The following is a 14,140-nucleotide window of genomic DNA, read 5'->3' as shown; positions in this document are numbered from 1 at the left end:
CCTGGTAAACAACTCTGGATTTTTCAGAAGATGAGAACCTAATTCTTTTACGTGAGCTTCTTAGAAACTTTAAAATTTAAATGTCTGCTTTACTTCAAGAACTGTGGCCTGATCATTTAACTGTTTGGTTAATGAAGAATTACATGAGAACAGAGGGTAAGAGAGAAGTATCGGGCTTCAAATTGATGCCTTAGAGTCACCCAACACTCACCTGTTTTTCTCCAAGATAGAATCAAAAGAACTAGAAAGCAACTGAATATCAAGGTGGGTGATTGTGGGGTAACACAAAAGTTTAATAATAGAATAACAGACATGCAGAGACTTGGAGAAACCCAGAGACTTTAGATAGTGAAAGACGGTAAAATGGAGCACCCCAGCACCAGTCATGTGGCAGCAGGTCAGAGGGTAGGGATAGAAGTGAAAGAGGAAGAATCCCAATGAATGCCACTAGCACAGCTGTGCAGCCTGAAGAAATACAGTCTAAACAGACAGTAGATGGGATCTGAATAATAAACTGGTTCTGAGTATTCTCACAGTGCCATAACATGGAGCCATCTTGAGAAGGTCCGGCTTAAAGTTCTGGGAATCAAATGTCCAGGCATCTTACCATCCCCAGATGCCCACAAAAATATTGCTGTATTGGAAACTTCCTTGATAGTCAGTTTGGCCCCAGAGTAGAGATTCTGACACTAACCCACTGAGAATTATATATGGTAGGAAATTGGACTGCAATATGTAAGGGAATGGAAAACACTTCCCCTTTAAAACTGAAGTTCAGGGAGCCATCTACAAGAATCCAAGGGAAGGAGTAGCTACATGTGATTTTGCATGAGATCTAAATCTTGTAACACGTGAGTTAGGAGTGATGATTGCAAGGGGCCTAATTCCACCACTCACCCCTCCCCCCCCAGCACAGATAGTTGTAACTCCATCACCTCTCCCTGCCCTCAGAGTCCATGCTCACAGAACTATGAAATAAATCTTTGCCTGAGGAGTTCCAAATTTCACCTCTCAATCCAGGGCATCTGAGAAGTATTCCAACTGGCTCCAGTCACAAACCACCACACTGTTCACCTGGCAAGCACATCAAAGAGAAGAAAGGGTATAACCCCCAGCTTTCCAGGGCCACACAGCCTATGACATAGAAAGAACCACAAGTTAGCATAGCATAGGTTGATGATTCATTCTTGCCCTCATAATCAAGCACTTTGATGGAAAAGAAATCATTACTTTTTATTAATAATTGTTGTTATTGCTTCCTTTGTTTTACTTCAAATTAAATTTATTTTTTGTTTATTCAACATTGTTTTTGCACTTTTGTTTCTGTTGGTGTGTTTATTTGGTTTTCCCTTTATTTTCTTATATATTTTCATTGCTTCCTAAGAAGATCCTCACATAAAAGTGAAAGAGATATCCATCCTAATAGATACATGAATATCAACATAGAAAAATAAATAAATAAACAAGGCAATATGCACCTCCTAAAGTTCATAATTCTTTAGTAATTCCAAATATATCAAAATGGTTGAAAAGTCAATGAATTCAAAAGAATGAGTTATTTAAAATCTCAATGAATTCCAAGAGGATACAAATGAGCACATAAATGAATTAAGGAACACAATGCAATTGTTAATGAGAAATATAGTAAAGGAATACGAGATTTTGAAAAGAATCAAACAGGAATCTTGGAAATGAAAAGTCCAATAAGTCAGATTAAGAACTCAGCTGAAAGTTTCCTAAACTAGATCAAGTTGAAGAAAGTATGTTGGACTTGAAAACAAGGTTGAGTAACATTCAGATAGAAATAAAGGGAAAAAATATGAAGGAGCAGACCACACAAATTTATGTCTGGGTCACCATTCAAAGACCAGAATTATGCTTAATTGGAATACATGAGGAAAAAGAACTACATGCTGAAGACACAGAAAATCTATTCAGTGAAATAATGAAAGAAGTTTTCTGAATACAACAATTACTAATTGGGCATTATGTAAAAATGTGGATGTATAACCAACGTGATTCTGCAATCTGCATTTGGGGTAAAATTGGGAGTTCATAACCCACTTCAATCTAATGTATGAAATATGATATGTCAAGAGCTTTGTAATGTTGTGAACAACCAATAAAAAAAAAAGAAAAAAAATAAATAAATCTCAGAGAAGATGTGGACATCCATATAAAGAAAGTCTTCTAAACCCCAAATAGCATGAATGGAAGAGAACCTCTTCGTGACATATTATAGTTAATTGCCCAAAGTACAGAACAAAGAGAAAAAAGCTGCAAGACAGAAGCACCGAGTCATATTTAAAGGAAATCCATCGGAATAACAGCAGATTTTTCAGCAGAACTAAAGGCCAGGAGAGCATAGAATGATGTATTTCATGTGTCCTGAAAGAAGATAACTGCCAACTGAGATTACTATACTCAATAAAATTATCCCTCAGAATTGAAAAAATAAAGATCTTTCATGATAATGGAAGCATAAACCAAGAGAATGCATTACTAAGCCAGCATCAGAGACGATATTTATGGGAATCCTACACCAGAAGAGGAAGAAAGATAATAACAAGCATGATCTCACTACAGTAGTAGACACACAAATGAGAAATAGGAAGGATTCAGACATTATTAATGAAGAAAATAATCAAATATTTAAAATGAGTAAGACAGGAAGCAACAAACAGAATGTTCAAAAGAATTTTAAAAAAATCAACAAAATGACAAAAACAAGTATATACCTTTCAATAATAACCTTGAATGTAAATGGTCTTAATTCTTCATTTAAAAGATGCAGACTGGCTGATTGGATTAAAAGGCAAGACCCAACAATATGTTGCATGCAATAAATTTACCTGACCAGCAAAGACATATGCAGACTGAAAGTGAATGGATGGAAAATTATTCTATGTAAATGGACCCTGAAAGCAAGCTGGAGTAATTATGCTCATATCTGACAAAACAGACTTCAAGCCAAAACCATCCTGAAGCATCATAAACTCTTACTTACATAATGATAAATGGAATAATCCATCAAGAAGATATGATTATAAATAAATAGGCACTAAATATCAGAGCACCAACTTTTGTAAAACAAACATTACTGAACATAAAGGAAGAGATAGGCCCTAATACAATATGGTGGGTAACATCAATACCCCACTCTCACTGACCCCCTCTAGTCTCCCCCCCCCAAAATTAACAAAGAAACATCAGAGTAAAATTAGACTATATATTAAGAATTAGTAGACACCTAAAGAACATTCCATCACACCACTCCAAACACAATATGTCTTTTCATCATCACATGGAACTTTCTCTAAAATACATCACATGTTATGCCATCGAGTAATTCTTGGGAAATTCAAATTTGAATATGAAGCACTTTGTCTCATGCTCTTCCTCCCTATTCTGTTCTTAGTTGCTCTCCTTATATCAAAGATGACATTTGGCATTTGTTTTTTAGGGATTGGCTAGCTTCACTTAGCATAATCTGCTCTAGTGCCATCCATTTCCCTGCAAATTCCATGATTTTGTCATTTGTTAGTGCAGAGTAATACTCCATTGTGTATAAATGCCACATTTTTTTTTTATCCATTCATCTATTGAAGGGCATCTAGGTTGGTTCCACAGTCTAGCTATTGTGAATTGTGCTACTATGAACATCGATGTAGCAGTATCCCTATAGTACGCTCTTTCAAGGTCTTCAGGGAATAGTCCGAGAAGGGCAATAGCTGGGTCAAATGCTGGTTCCATTCCCAGCTTTCCCAGGAATCTCCATACTGCTTTCCAAATTGGCCGCACCAATTTGCAGTCCCACCAGCAATGTACAAGTGTACCCTTTTCCCCACATCACTTGTTGTTGTTTGACTTCATAATGGCTGCCAATCTTACTGGAGTGAGATGGTATCTTAGGGTGGTTTTGATTTGCATTTCTCTGACTGCTAGACATGGTGAGCATTTTTTCATGTACTTGTTGATTGATTGTATGTCCTCCTCTGAGAAGTGCCTGTTCAGGTCCTTGGCCCATTTGTTGATTGGGTTATTTGTTATCTTATTTTTTAATTTTTTGAGTTCTTTGTATACTCTGGATATTAGGGCTCTATCTGAGGTGTGAGGAGTAAAAATTTGTTCCCATGATGTAGACTCCCTATTTACTTCTCTTATTGTTTCTCTTGCTGAGAAAAAACTTTTTAGTTTGAGTAAGTCCCATTTGTTGATTCTTGTTATTAACTCTTGTGCTATGGGTGTCCTATTAAGGAATTTGGAGCCCGACCCCACAGTATGTAGATCGGAGCCAAGAGCATGAGAAGAAGATCACCATTAAACAGGGTCGAGAGGGGGAAGGGAAAGAGAGAGAGAAGGGAAATTGCATGGTAAAGGAAGGAAACCCTCATTGTTATACAAAATTACATATAAGAGGAAGTGAGGGCAAAGGGGGAAAAAACAAACAAGAGAGAGAAATGAATTACAGTAGATGGGGTAGAGAGAGAAGATGGGAGGAGAGGGGAGGGGAGGGGAGGGGAGGGGGACAGTAGAGGATAGGAAGGGCAGCAGAATACAACAGACACTAGTATGGCAGTATGTAAAAAAGTGGATGTGGAACCGATGTGAATCTGCAATATGTATACGGGGTAAAAATGGGAGTTCATAATCTGATTGAATCAAATGTATGAAATATGATATGTCAAGAGCTTTGTAATATTTTGAACAACTAATAATAAAAAAAGAAAAAAAAAGAATATGAAGCACTTTGAAATTACTTCACTCAGAACTTGCTTCCTCACCTGTGAAGAGACTGTGTTTTGTTAAAGCCACAAAACCTAAAGCACTGAACTGGAACCCAGGAGACTTGGAGCTGAATCTTGCTCTTTCACTCACAGCTGGGGAATTCAATGCTGTGTTTCAGTATCATCATCCTTGTGACACTGGGCAAATCACTTGACCTCTGTTATGCCCTAATTTCCTCACCCGGAAAAGACAGTAATAAAAGTGTTGACATTTTAGTATTATTGGAAAGAGTTAAAAGAGATTATGATTATAAATAGTTTAGAACAATACTCAGCTCATACTAAGAATGTGTCTTGTTGTAATTCCTATATTATCTCCCTTTACAAAGCTATACTGAGAACCAAATGACATAATGAAATTTTATTTATTTTTTAACCACTATGTAGCAAATTACCACCAATTTAGCAGCTTAAAACAACACCTGTTTATTTTCTCTTGGTTTCTATATGTCAGGAAATCTAGGCATGGCTTAGCTGGACTCTCTGCTTAGGGATTCAGAGGGCTGACATCATGTTATCTGAGTTGTGTGTGTGTGTGTGTGCGTGTGTTTTCTTTCCTAGACCTTAGACTCTTTTCCCAGCCCCATGTGGCTGTTGGAAGAATTCGTGTCTTTGCAGGACTAAGGTACACATCTCTAACTAGGTGTCAGCCTGGTATTCCTCTCAGCAATAAGAGGCCACCTGCTGTTCCTTGCATGTGGTCCTGTCCATCATATGTCAGTCACTCTCTTCCTACTGACTTCCAATATCTTTTCACCAGATGAAGAAAACTTCCTTCTTTTGGAGAGCTTGCCTGGTCTGTTCACCGAGGATAATTTCCCAGTTTGTCACAAAATATAACCCGATCACAGAATGATACCTCATCAAGTTCACAGGGGAAGAGACCAAATGAGGACCAGGTCATTGACAGTTGTTCAGAATTCTCCCTTCCACAAATGTGAACATGACGTGAAAATTTAAAGTAACATACAAATATAAAATGAGCATTTTCATGAGTAATTTTCACTGTTGTCATAATCATGATGTGAACAAATTCTATCTCATACAACACTGTTCTTATTTTCAGTGGTTTAAATTAGATGCAAAGATTATCCCAACCCATCTGATTATTATGCAGCTCAGAGCTTACTATTGGTTTCATAACTCCTCAAATTCCTGGGATCATTGGCTGAGATATTTATTTCCTGCATATCCTGCTCTGGTCCTTGACTAATGAGCCATGGCTTTCTCCCAAAATAAAGTTCCATGGAGTAATTTCTTACTGTTATTTTCACCATTCCATAAAACGCTCAACAATTACCACCCTTTCATGTGTACCAATACAGAAATTTCCTGAGGTCTGCTTTTACTTGATCTTAAAACAAACTAAGGAAAATATCTTAATGATATTAACCAGGAAGTAAGAGGACAGTCTTAGAGATGCTTATTCATAAGCAACAGGAGGGAGCTCAAAGGACTCACTTAGTTATGGATTTGTCATTTAACCAGCACTCACAAGGACCTCATGTATTCTAAAAAATCTCAGTAAAGTAATAAAAGAGTCTATATGGAAAAGTTGAAATTCTTACACAAAGTGTTTATATTTTTTAAAAGAGTGGGAAAATTTAACCTCTAAATCCAAACAAGAAATTTCTGGTATTTTGTTAACAAGAGTGCCTTCAGGACAGGAATGAATTCCATATTCTCACAGAGATTAGTAAAACTTTAATACATGGAATTGGGTAGTATTGCACAAATTATATCTGTGTTCATATAATTTCTTATTTTGTTGGTAACATGATCTTGGATGAGTGACTCTTCCTCAGTGGGACTTAGTTTCTGCCTCTTTAACATGGGATGTTTGAGGATTAAGTGAAATACCCCATGCTAAGCTCTTAGAACAATGTCTTTACACAGTGAGTTTTTAGCAAATTATGATCTTTGTTCTTATTGCTTTGATCATGTATTTCAATCGTCATACCACATGACTCCAAGTTTGGAATGTAGTAAATGCTCAGAAAATATTACTTTCTTCACTCTCCTTAAACATGTTTGTTGAGTTGAACTGGATCCATCAGTGAGGGTGTTTTGAACATTAGTAATTAACAGGTTAAAGAGGTTATTGTTTAATTTTAATTTTATATGTTTTTTCTTCCTCTTTTCCTCCCTGGTTGCCTGCCTGACTTCCTTTCCTCCTTCCTTGCTTCTTTCTTTGTCTTTCTCCTTCCTTTTATTTTATTTTATCCCCCCCCCCATCTTTCTTTTCTTTCTCTCTCTTTTTTTTTCCCCAAGCAGATATTATTTTAAATTTCCGAACAACTTATGTCAGCAAATCTGGCCAAGTTATTTTCGAAGCAAGATCAATTTGCATCCACTACGTCACAACCTGGTTCATCATTGATTTAATTGCTGCCCTGCCCTTCGATCTCCTGTACGCTTTCAACGTCACAGTGGTGAGTCAAGAGCTTGATTCCACACAGCGTTTAAGCTTGCTTTCACTCCTGTTCTTACTTTTTCACATGTTCAGGTGTAAAATGTTTATAGCAATTTGTGTTTCCTGGGATTTGTGCCCTCAATAAAACTGCCAGGGTACCCAATACCATGCAGGGTACATTCTCCACTTGAGGAAGTTACTTCCTTGGAAATCTGTATTACCTGTTTTTATTCATACAAATACCCAGAACCCAGAATATTTGAAAAATTATCATAAATATGGGCTCAATCAACAAATCCTTTGATAAGGAAACCATCTATAGGGATATAACCATTACTTTATATTATCTAAAGAGATATTTTCTTCCAAAAATTTGGTGGAAAGTTTGAAGAATTCTTTCCCCTTTTATGATCTTTAACTCCCTATGATTTCATTTTTCCTTGGCAAAACCAATGCAAGACCAATTAATATAGAGAGGAATGTTGATATTAAAAAATTAAAAATTCAGTCATTTCTTAGAAATTCTTATAAAAATGTTGGATGGAGTAGAAATCTGAATGACACAATGATTGACAAAAATCTGAGAATTTTCTTGAATTTGTATTAATACTCATAAATTTTCCTCTTTCTTCCTCTAACCCCCTTATCCTTATATCTCCTTACAAGAAGGTATGCCCACATGCAATAGTAGCTACTTCTACTATTTGATGATGGATATCCTTAAAACTTTCAAACACTTCTTTATAAACGGAGAGACTTTTAAGGAGGTCATTTTGAATCATAAGTGCAGTTTTCTGCTTAACAACTTCAGCATGCAAAAATTTTCTTTTAACATTATTCAAAGTAAATAAATCTCCCAGTCAGTTAACTGTCTTTCGTAGAAAACATATCCTTCATTAAAAATTTAAAGGTATAGCTTTCAAAATGAAACAAAGGGATGGATGTTTCAAATATGGTCATGATTGACTTCAAAATGAATGTGAAACTGTAATCCTATTTAGCATACTTTTTTTTTTCCTTTTTAAATTGCCTGTACAATATTGTTTTTACTCCTTTCTTTTTTCCCAAGTTGGAAGGTTGAGAGTGTCGACATGGTTAAAAGGTTTATAACATAACTGAAAGGAAAGTTGGCAGGAGAAATCTTGTGTATTAATATCAATCAGCGCTACATCAAACTGTTATCTGGGCTTTTTTAAAGTGCTTTTGAAGATTGAATTTGACTAGATAAGTGTACTATAATGAAAGTGTAATGACTTAAAACAGGCTTTTGGAAAGCTGCAAAAGAAGTATATAATTCACAAAATGTTTAAAAAAAAAAACCTTTCTGAATTCTCCTGGCAAATTGTTAAGTAAATGTTATTTAATAGAATTCTGTTTTAAAATTATTTTGCTGCTTTGCTACTAAATACTAATAAATTTTTCAGGTTCCATTTTTATTTGGGTACTGCACAAATAGGAAAATCTTAAATGTGTGCATATGGTATGCAATTATTCATAAATTATTAAGAATTTATAGAATAGAATGTATAGCATGTGTTTTTATATAATTAACATACACATTACTTAAACTAATGTGGATAAAGGATTTCTACAAGTCAAATTCTCATAGTTTGATGGATGTTAAATACTTCACTTTCGCTGGGCTTTTCACTGTACTCAGCTCCCTTTTTTATTAGAGCATTATAATTAGACAGACTAATTGGGTTCATTTTGACAAATCATACCTGCAAGGAATTTGATTTTGATTTCCACCCCCCACTTTCCTCCCCTCTGCCCTCCCTCTATTTCTCCTCCTCAACACTACTCAACTTCCTTTCTTCTACTTACGCATGAAGGTGAAATTTCCTCAGGTACCTTTATATGTGAATATGATATGATTTTGTTAAATTCATTCCATATTTCTTCCCCTCTCCCTTCCTTTCTCCCTTTCATTCTCCTACATCTATTCCACTGGTCTTGCCTATATCTTTATGAAACCTGATCGCTCCCACACACTGCTTTCTTTCCCTTTTCTGGTTCTAATTTCCACACATGAAAGAAAACATTCAATCCTTGATTTTCTGAGTTTGGGTTATTTTCACTTAGCATGGTTTTCTCCATTTCCATTCATCACCAGCAAATGCCATTATTTCATTGTTCTTTATGGCTGAGTAAAACTCCATTGTGTATCTATATAACACATTTTCTTGATCCATTTATTTATTGGCAGACACCTGAGTTACTTTCATCATTTGGTTATTGTGGATTGTGTTGCTATAAACATTGAAGTGGCTGTATTACTATTACTATAGTATACTGATTTTAGATATTTTGGATTACACCAAGGAGTGGGATAGGTGGGTCATATGCTGGTTCCATTCCTTGGGTTTTTTTTTTTTTTGATACTTTCCTTTTTTAAAAAATTTCTTTCATACATGTCAATAGTAGAATGCATTACATTCATAATTATCCATTCACAGCACAATTTTTTATAACTCTGCATATAAAGTATGTTCACGCCAAATTATGCCATTATACATGAGCTCTCTTGCTGATTTTTTTTTTGCATTACAATTCTTAATACACCTTTATACCACAATATCTCTGTTTGTATATAAGGTATGTTGACACCAAATTCACATTTTCACACATGTATTTTGTATAATGATGAGGATCTCCTTCCACCATCCATGCTATTCCCCTTCTCCTTTCTTTTCCCTCCCACCCCTATTTGCTTTCTAGAGGTAATCTTCGTCCCATGCTCTCCCTCCCTACCCCACTTGGAGAGGGGAGGGGGATAAAGATCGGGACCATTCCTTGTTTTTTAAGGGATCTTCATACTGCTTTCCAGAGTGATTGCATCAGCCTGCAGTCCCACTAACAACGTACCTTTTCTCCCACATCCCCACCAGCATTTATTATTATTCATGTTCTTGAAACTTGCCATTCTGAATGGAGTGAGATGAAATTTTAGTGTTGTTTTGATTTGCATTTCCTTAATTGCTAAAGATGTTGAAATTTTTTAATATATGTTTTTTGGCCATTTGTGTTTCTTCTTTTGAAAATTTTGTTAATGTTTTTGCCATTTATTGCTTGGGCTATTTGTTATTTTGGAGTTGAGTTTTTTATTTCTTTTTATATTCTGGATATATAATCCTTTGTCAGGAATTGCTGGCAAACATTTTCTCCCATTCCGTAAGCTCTCTCTTCATTCTCTTATTCATTTCCTTTGCTGCACAGAGGCCTTTCAGTTTGATGGCATACCACTTACTATTCTTGGTTTTATTCTTGAAGTTCAGGTATGTTGCTGAGGAAGTCAGTAGCTGCACCTATGTGATGGAGTATTGACCTTATGTTTTCTTCAAGCTGGTGCAAGTTTTCTCATCTAATTCCTAAGTCTTTGATCCATTTTGATTTGAGTTTTATGCAGGGTAAAAGATAGGGATCTAAATTCATTCTTCTACATATAGATATTCTGTTTGCCCAGTACCATTTGTTTAAAAGGTTACCTTTTCTCCAATATTTATATCTGGCACATTTGTTAGAATGTGGTTCTGTGTCTTTTCTATTTCATTGGTCTGCATCTATTTTGATGCCAATACCATGCTATTTTTGCTATTATAGCTCTGTAGTATAATTTGATGATACCTACTCCCTTGTTTTTCTTATTCAGAATTGACTATTCTGGGTCTCTTTTTTCCCAAATAAATTCAAGGACTGATTTTTATAATTCTGTGAATAATGTCATTGGTATTTTGATAGGGTTTGCATCGACTGTCTATATTGCTTTTGGTACTATGGATATTTTGACCATATTAATTCTGCCTGTCTATCCATTTTCTAAAGCCCTCTTCAATTATTTTCTTCAATCGTCTTTAGTTTTTATTGTAGAGATCTTTTATCTCCTTGGTTAGATTAATTCCAAGGTTTTTGTCTGTTTGTTTTTGTTTTTGTTTGAGGTTATTGTAAATGGGATGGTTTTACTGATTTCTTTCTCAGCTGAATTGCTGATGGATTATAGAAAAGTTATTGATTTATGGATGTTGATCTTGTGTACTGCTACTTTGTTAAATTCATTTTATCAGCTCTAGAAGTCTTCTGATGGAATTGTTCGGGGTCTCCTCGCTATAGAATCATGCTATCAGCAAACAGTGATAGTTTGACTTCTTCTTTTCCAATTAGTATTCCTTTAATTTCTTGGCTTTTTTCATCATCATGTCCTGTGAACCTAGCATGACTGCTTTATGAAGAATGAAAAGTGTAGATCAACATCTGTGTCAGTAAGAAATATAAGGAGGATTTATCAATGATTCTTTTCTGCTTTCCACAAGTCTGGACCTATGATCATTTAAAGAACTGATTCATAAGTTTGTTAGCCTCTTCTAATAGATTATGATGAATTCTTTTATTTGAACAGAAAAGTTTGCTCAAGGTATTACATTTTTTCCCAAGAAAACATGTTGTGAGACATGTTATGAATTATGTTGTTATACTGCAAAGACTTATAAAAAGAAAAAAAAACAAATAACCATCAAAAAAATGTGTCTTCCATTAAAAATATTCAATTAGTGCATCTCCACAGATGTCAATCAAAATGCATTGCTACCATCAAAAAAATGTCATATGCTTTGGCTTTGGCTCTGCCCCTAATTGCTCATGGCAATTGTTTAAATAAAGCTCACACATTTATTTATTGAAACTTACTGTGTTTATGTCACCATAAAAGGCAGTATGAGAGATAAAATTATGAACTAGATGTGGAAAAGGTATGAATCCCAGTTTTATCACTTGTCATTGGAGTGCCTTCCTTGGTGAAGTTAACATCAAATTAGGACTAAAATGAAGTATTAACAAGTCCTACATTTTTTGAGCAACCTAAAAACATAGCATTTTATCAAATGCTTTGCTAAATGTCTGACATCTAGAAAGACCTCAATACATGTTAGTTGGCCTCCACCCCCTACTCTTTCTTTCCTTTCACCTTTCCCTTACTCCCAATTGACAGTAAGAAGGTGTCATACACACTTGATAAAAGAGAAATTGCTATTTATAAGGTTTTTTGAGGTATGCAGCTGTCTACAAGTGACTTATAATTCTCATTGACAAATTCAGAATAACACCCCAAAGTAATGAATTTTTTTTCAGATTACATATTTACATTTAAATTAATTATATCTGTTTCTATCATTCATCAATAAACCAAAATTCACATTTATAGCCAGTTGTTGACTCTTATAGGAGCAAGTAAAATTGTTTTTTTTTTTTAATGTACCAGCAAAATAACTCAGCTGCCTCATCTGAACACCCAAGCTCATGTCCCTTGTCTTTGCAAATAACTATTGTTCTCATGTAAGAGAAGCACCACATTCTTCCCTTAAGCATTCTCTTTCTGCTCAGAGAAAATGAGGAGACTCTCAGTGTCATGTGTTTAGATGATTTCCTTCCTGGACTTCTGTTCTAGGTTTCATTTCACCTATGAAAAATGGTCCACATCTGTATCTGCCTATCAAATAAACTCTACCCCAGCAATGCCCAAGTGACAAAGTTGAAATCGCAAAATCTTAGCATGTGACTACCTATCTTTCTACCAGCTTGAAAAATGACAGATGAGAACCTGGCTGAAATGTAGGGAGAAAGTAAACCTTAGCACAGAAGAATAACAATTCATACAAATGACTATGGAAAACTATGATGCACCAATAAAAAAATTTTTTTAATGACCATAGAATTGAATCATGATTATATTTAACTTCAAGAACTTTCCAACATCGCTGTAAGTTAAAGTAAATGTCATGGCATGAATTTAATCCATGGGCCAAGTTGTGCTGCTCTGTCTTCTACCCAGGTGTCTCTCGTGCATCTCTTAAAGACTGTGCGGCTGCTGCGTCTTTTGCGTCTCCTGCAGAAGCTGGACCGGTACTCCCAACATAGCACAATCGTCCTGACTCTGCTCATGTCCATGTTTGCGCTCCTTGCCCACTGGATGGCGTGTATCTGGTATGTCATTGGAAAAATGGAGAGGGAAGACAACAGCCTTCTGAAGTGGGAAGTTGGTAAGGGCTTACATTTGTCACATTTTCCATTTTTAAGTTGAAAATGAAGGTTCTCTAGAATTTTGGAGGAGGTGAAAGATGAGTTTATACATATATTTTTTTCTTACTGCCAATTTGTTTCTCTCTTTGTCGCTCTCTATTATTCGTAATACAAGTGATTCCTTTCAAAAATATTTTCTGGAACAAACTTGTGGGGTTTTTTTTCCCAAAAGTTAACTGGTTAAACTTTACAGTTAAAGTAACTTTAAAAGATCAGAACAGCGATAAAAGTGTTCAGATAAATAATGTGTGATTTTTATCTTGACGTGTTCCAGTGCGGAGTTAGGAACAGTAAATCACTGGGCAACTGGTCTATGGCTGATCTCTGCAATTCTTTAAATCATAATAATCACTTATATATGAGGTTCTGTGTCAATAGAAAGATAACCCTTAAATTAATGGAGAGATACTCCCTTTAAAAAGAGAGAACTCTTATCAATGGTATACTCTATCCCATTTAGCACTCTTTGAAAATCTGTGCTTGTAGAGAGGATTAGTTATTTACAAATGTCACTTATAAAAATTTTGTATTCCCATAATACTTGAAATTTTATGGAGGATTCTCCAAGCCTTACGTAATTCTGCATAAATGAATCTGAAACACTAAGCACATGGACACATTTTTAAATTCGTGGTAACCACAGGAAATTTATAGAAAATAAAAATTCACAAGACCATAACCTTCCATCCTAAAATATCTACATTCTTCTCACAGTCATACCCTTTAAAGAACTGTCCCTATGTAGGAATTGTTTTTTCTTAATCTGACATTTAATCAAAAGAATCTGTTTCCTACTTGACTGGAAGATTCTGCCCCTCATCATCTCCACCAAAAATCAATCTTGATCTTTTGAAAGAAACTCAGACCT

The 14,140-nt window shown here is 35.3% G+C and overlaps 1 protein-coding gene across 2 annotated transcripts in view; it reads left to right on the top strand.

Moving 5' to 3' along the window:
* Kcnh8 (potassium voltage-gated channel subfamily H member 8) overlaps nt 1-14,140 on the top strand; it is a 334,538-nt gene that overhangs the window by 206,862 nt on the left and 113,536 nt on the right. For both annotated transcript variants that reach the window (XM_078038309.1, XM_078038308.1), the window contains exons 6-7: nt 7,062-7,219; nt 13,025-13,232. In XM_078038309.1, coding sequence (XP_077894435.1) covers nt 7,062-7,219; nt 13,025-13,232 — 366 coding nt within the window. The remainder of the gene's footprint in view (nt 1-7,061; nt 7,220-13,024; nt 13,233-14,140) is intronic.

The sequence above is a fragment of the Ictidomys tridecemlineatus genome, chromosome 2 (genome assembly GCF_052094955.1).
Source record: "Ictidomys tridecemlineatus isolate mIctTri1 chromosome 2, mIctTri1.hap1, whole genome shotgun sequence".
NCBI lineage: Eukaryota > Metazoa > Chordata > Mammalia > Rodentia > Sciuridae > Ictidomys > Ictidomys tridecemlineatus.
Note: the sequence above shows the minus strand (reverse complement) of the source record. Positions and strands in the feature narration are given on the sequence as shown.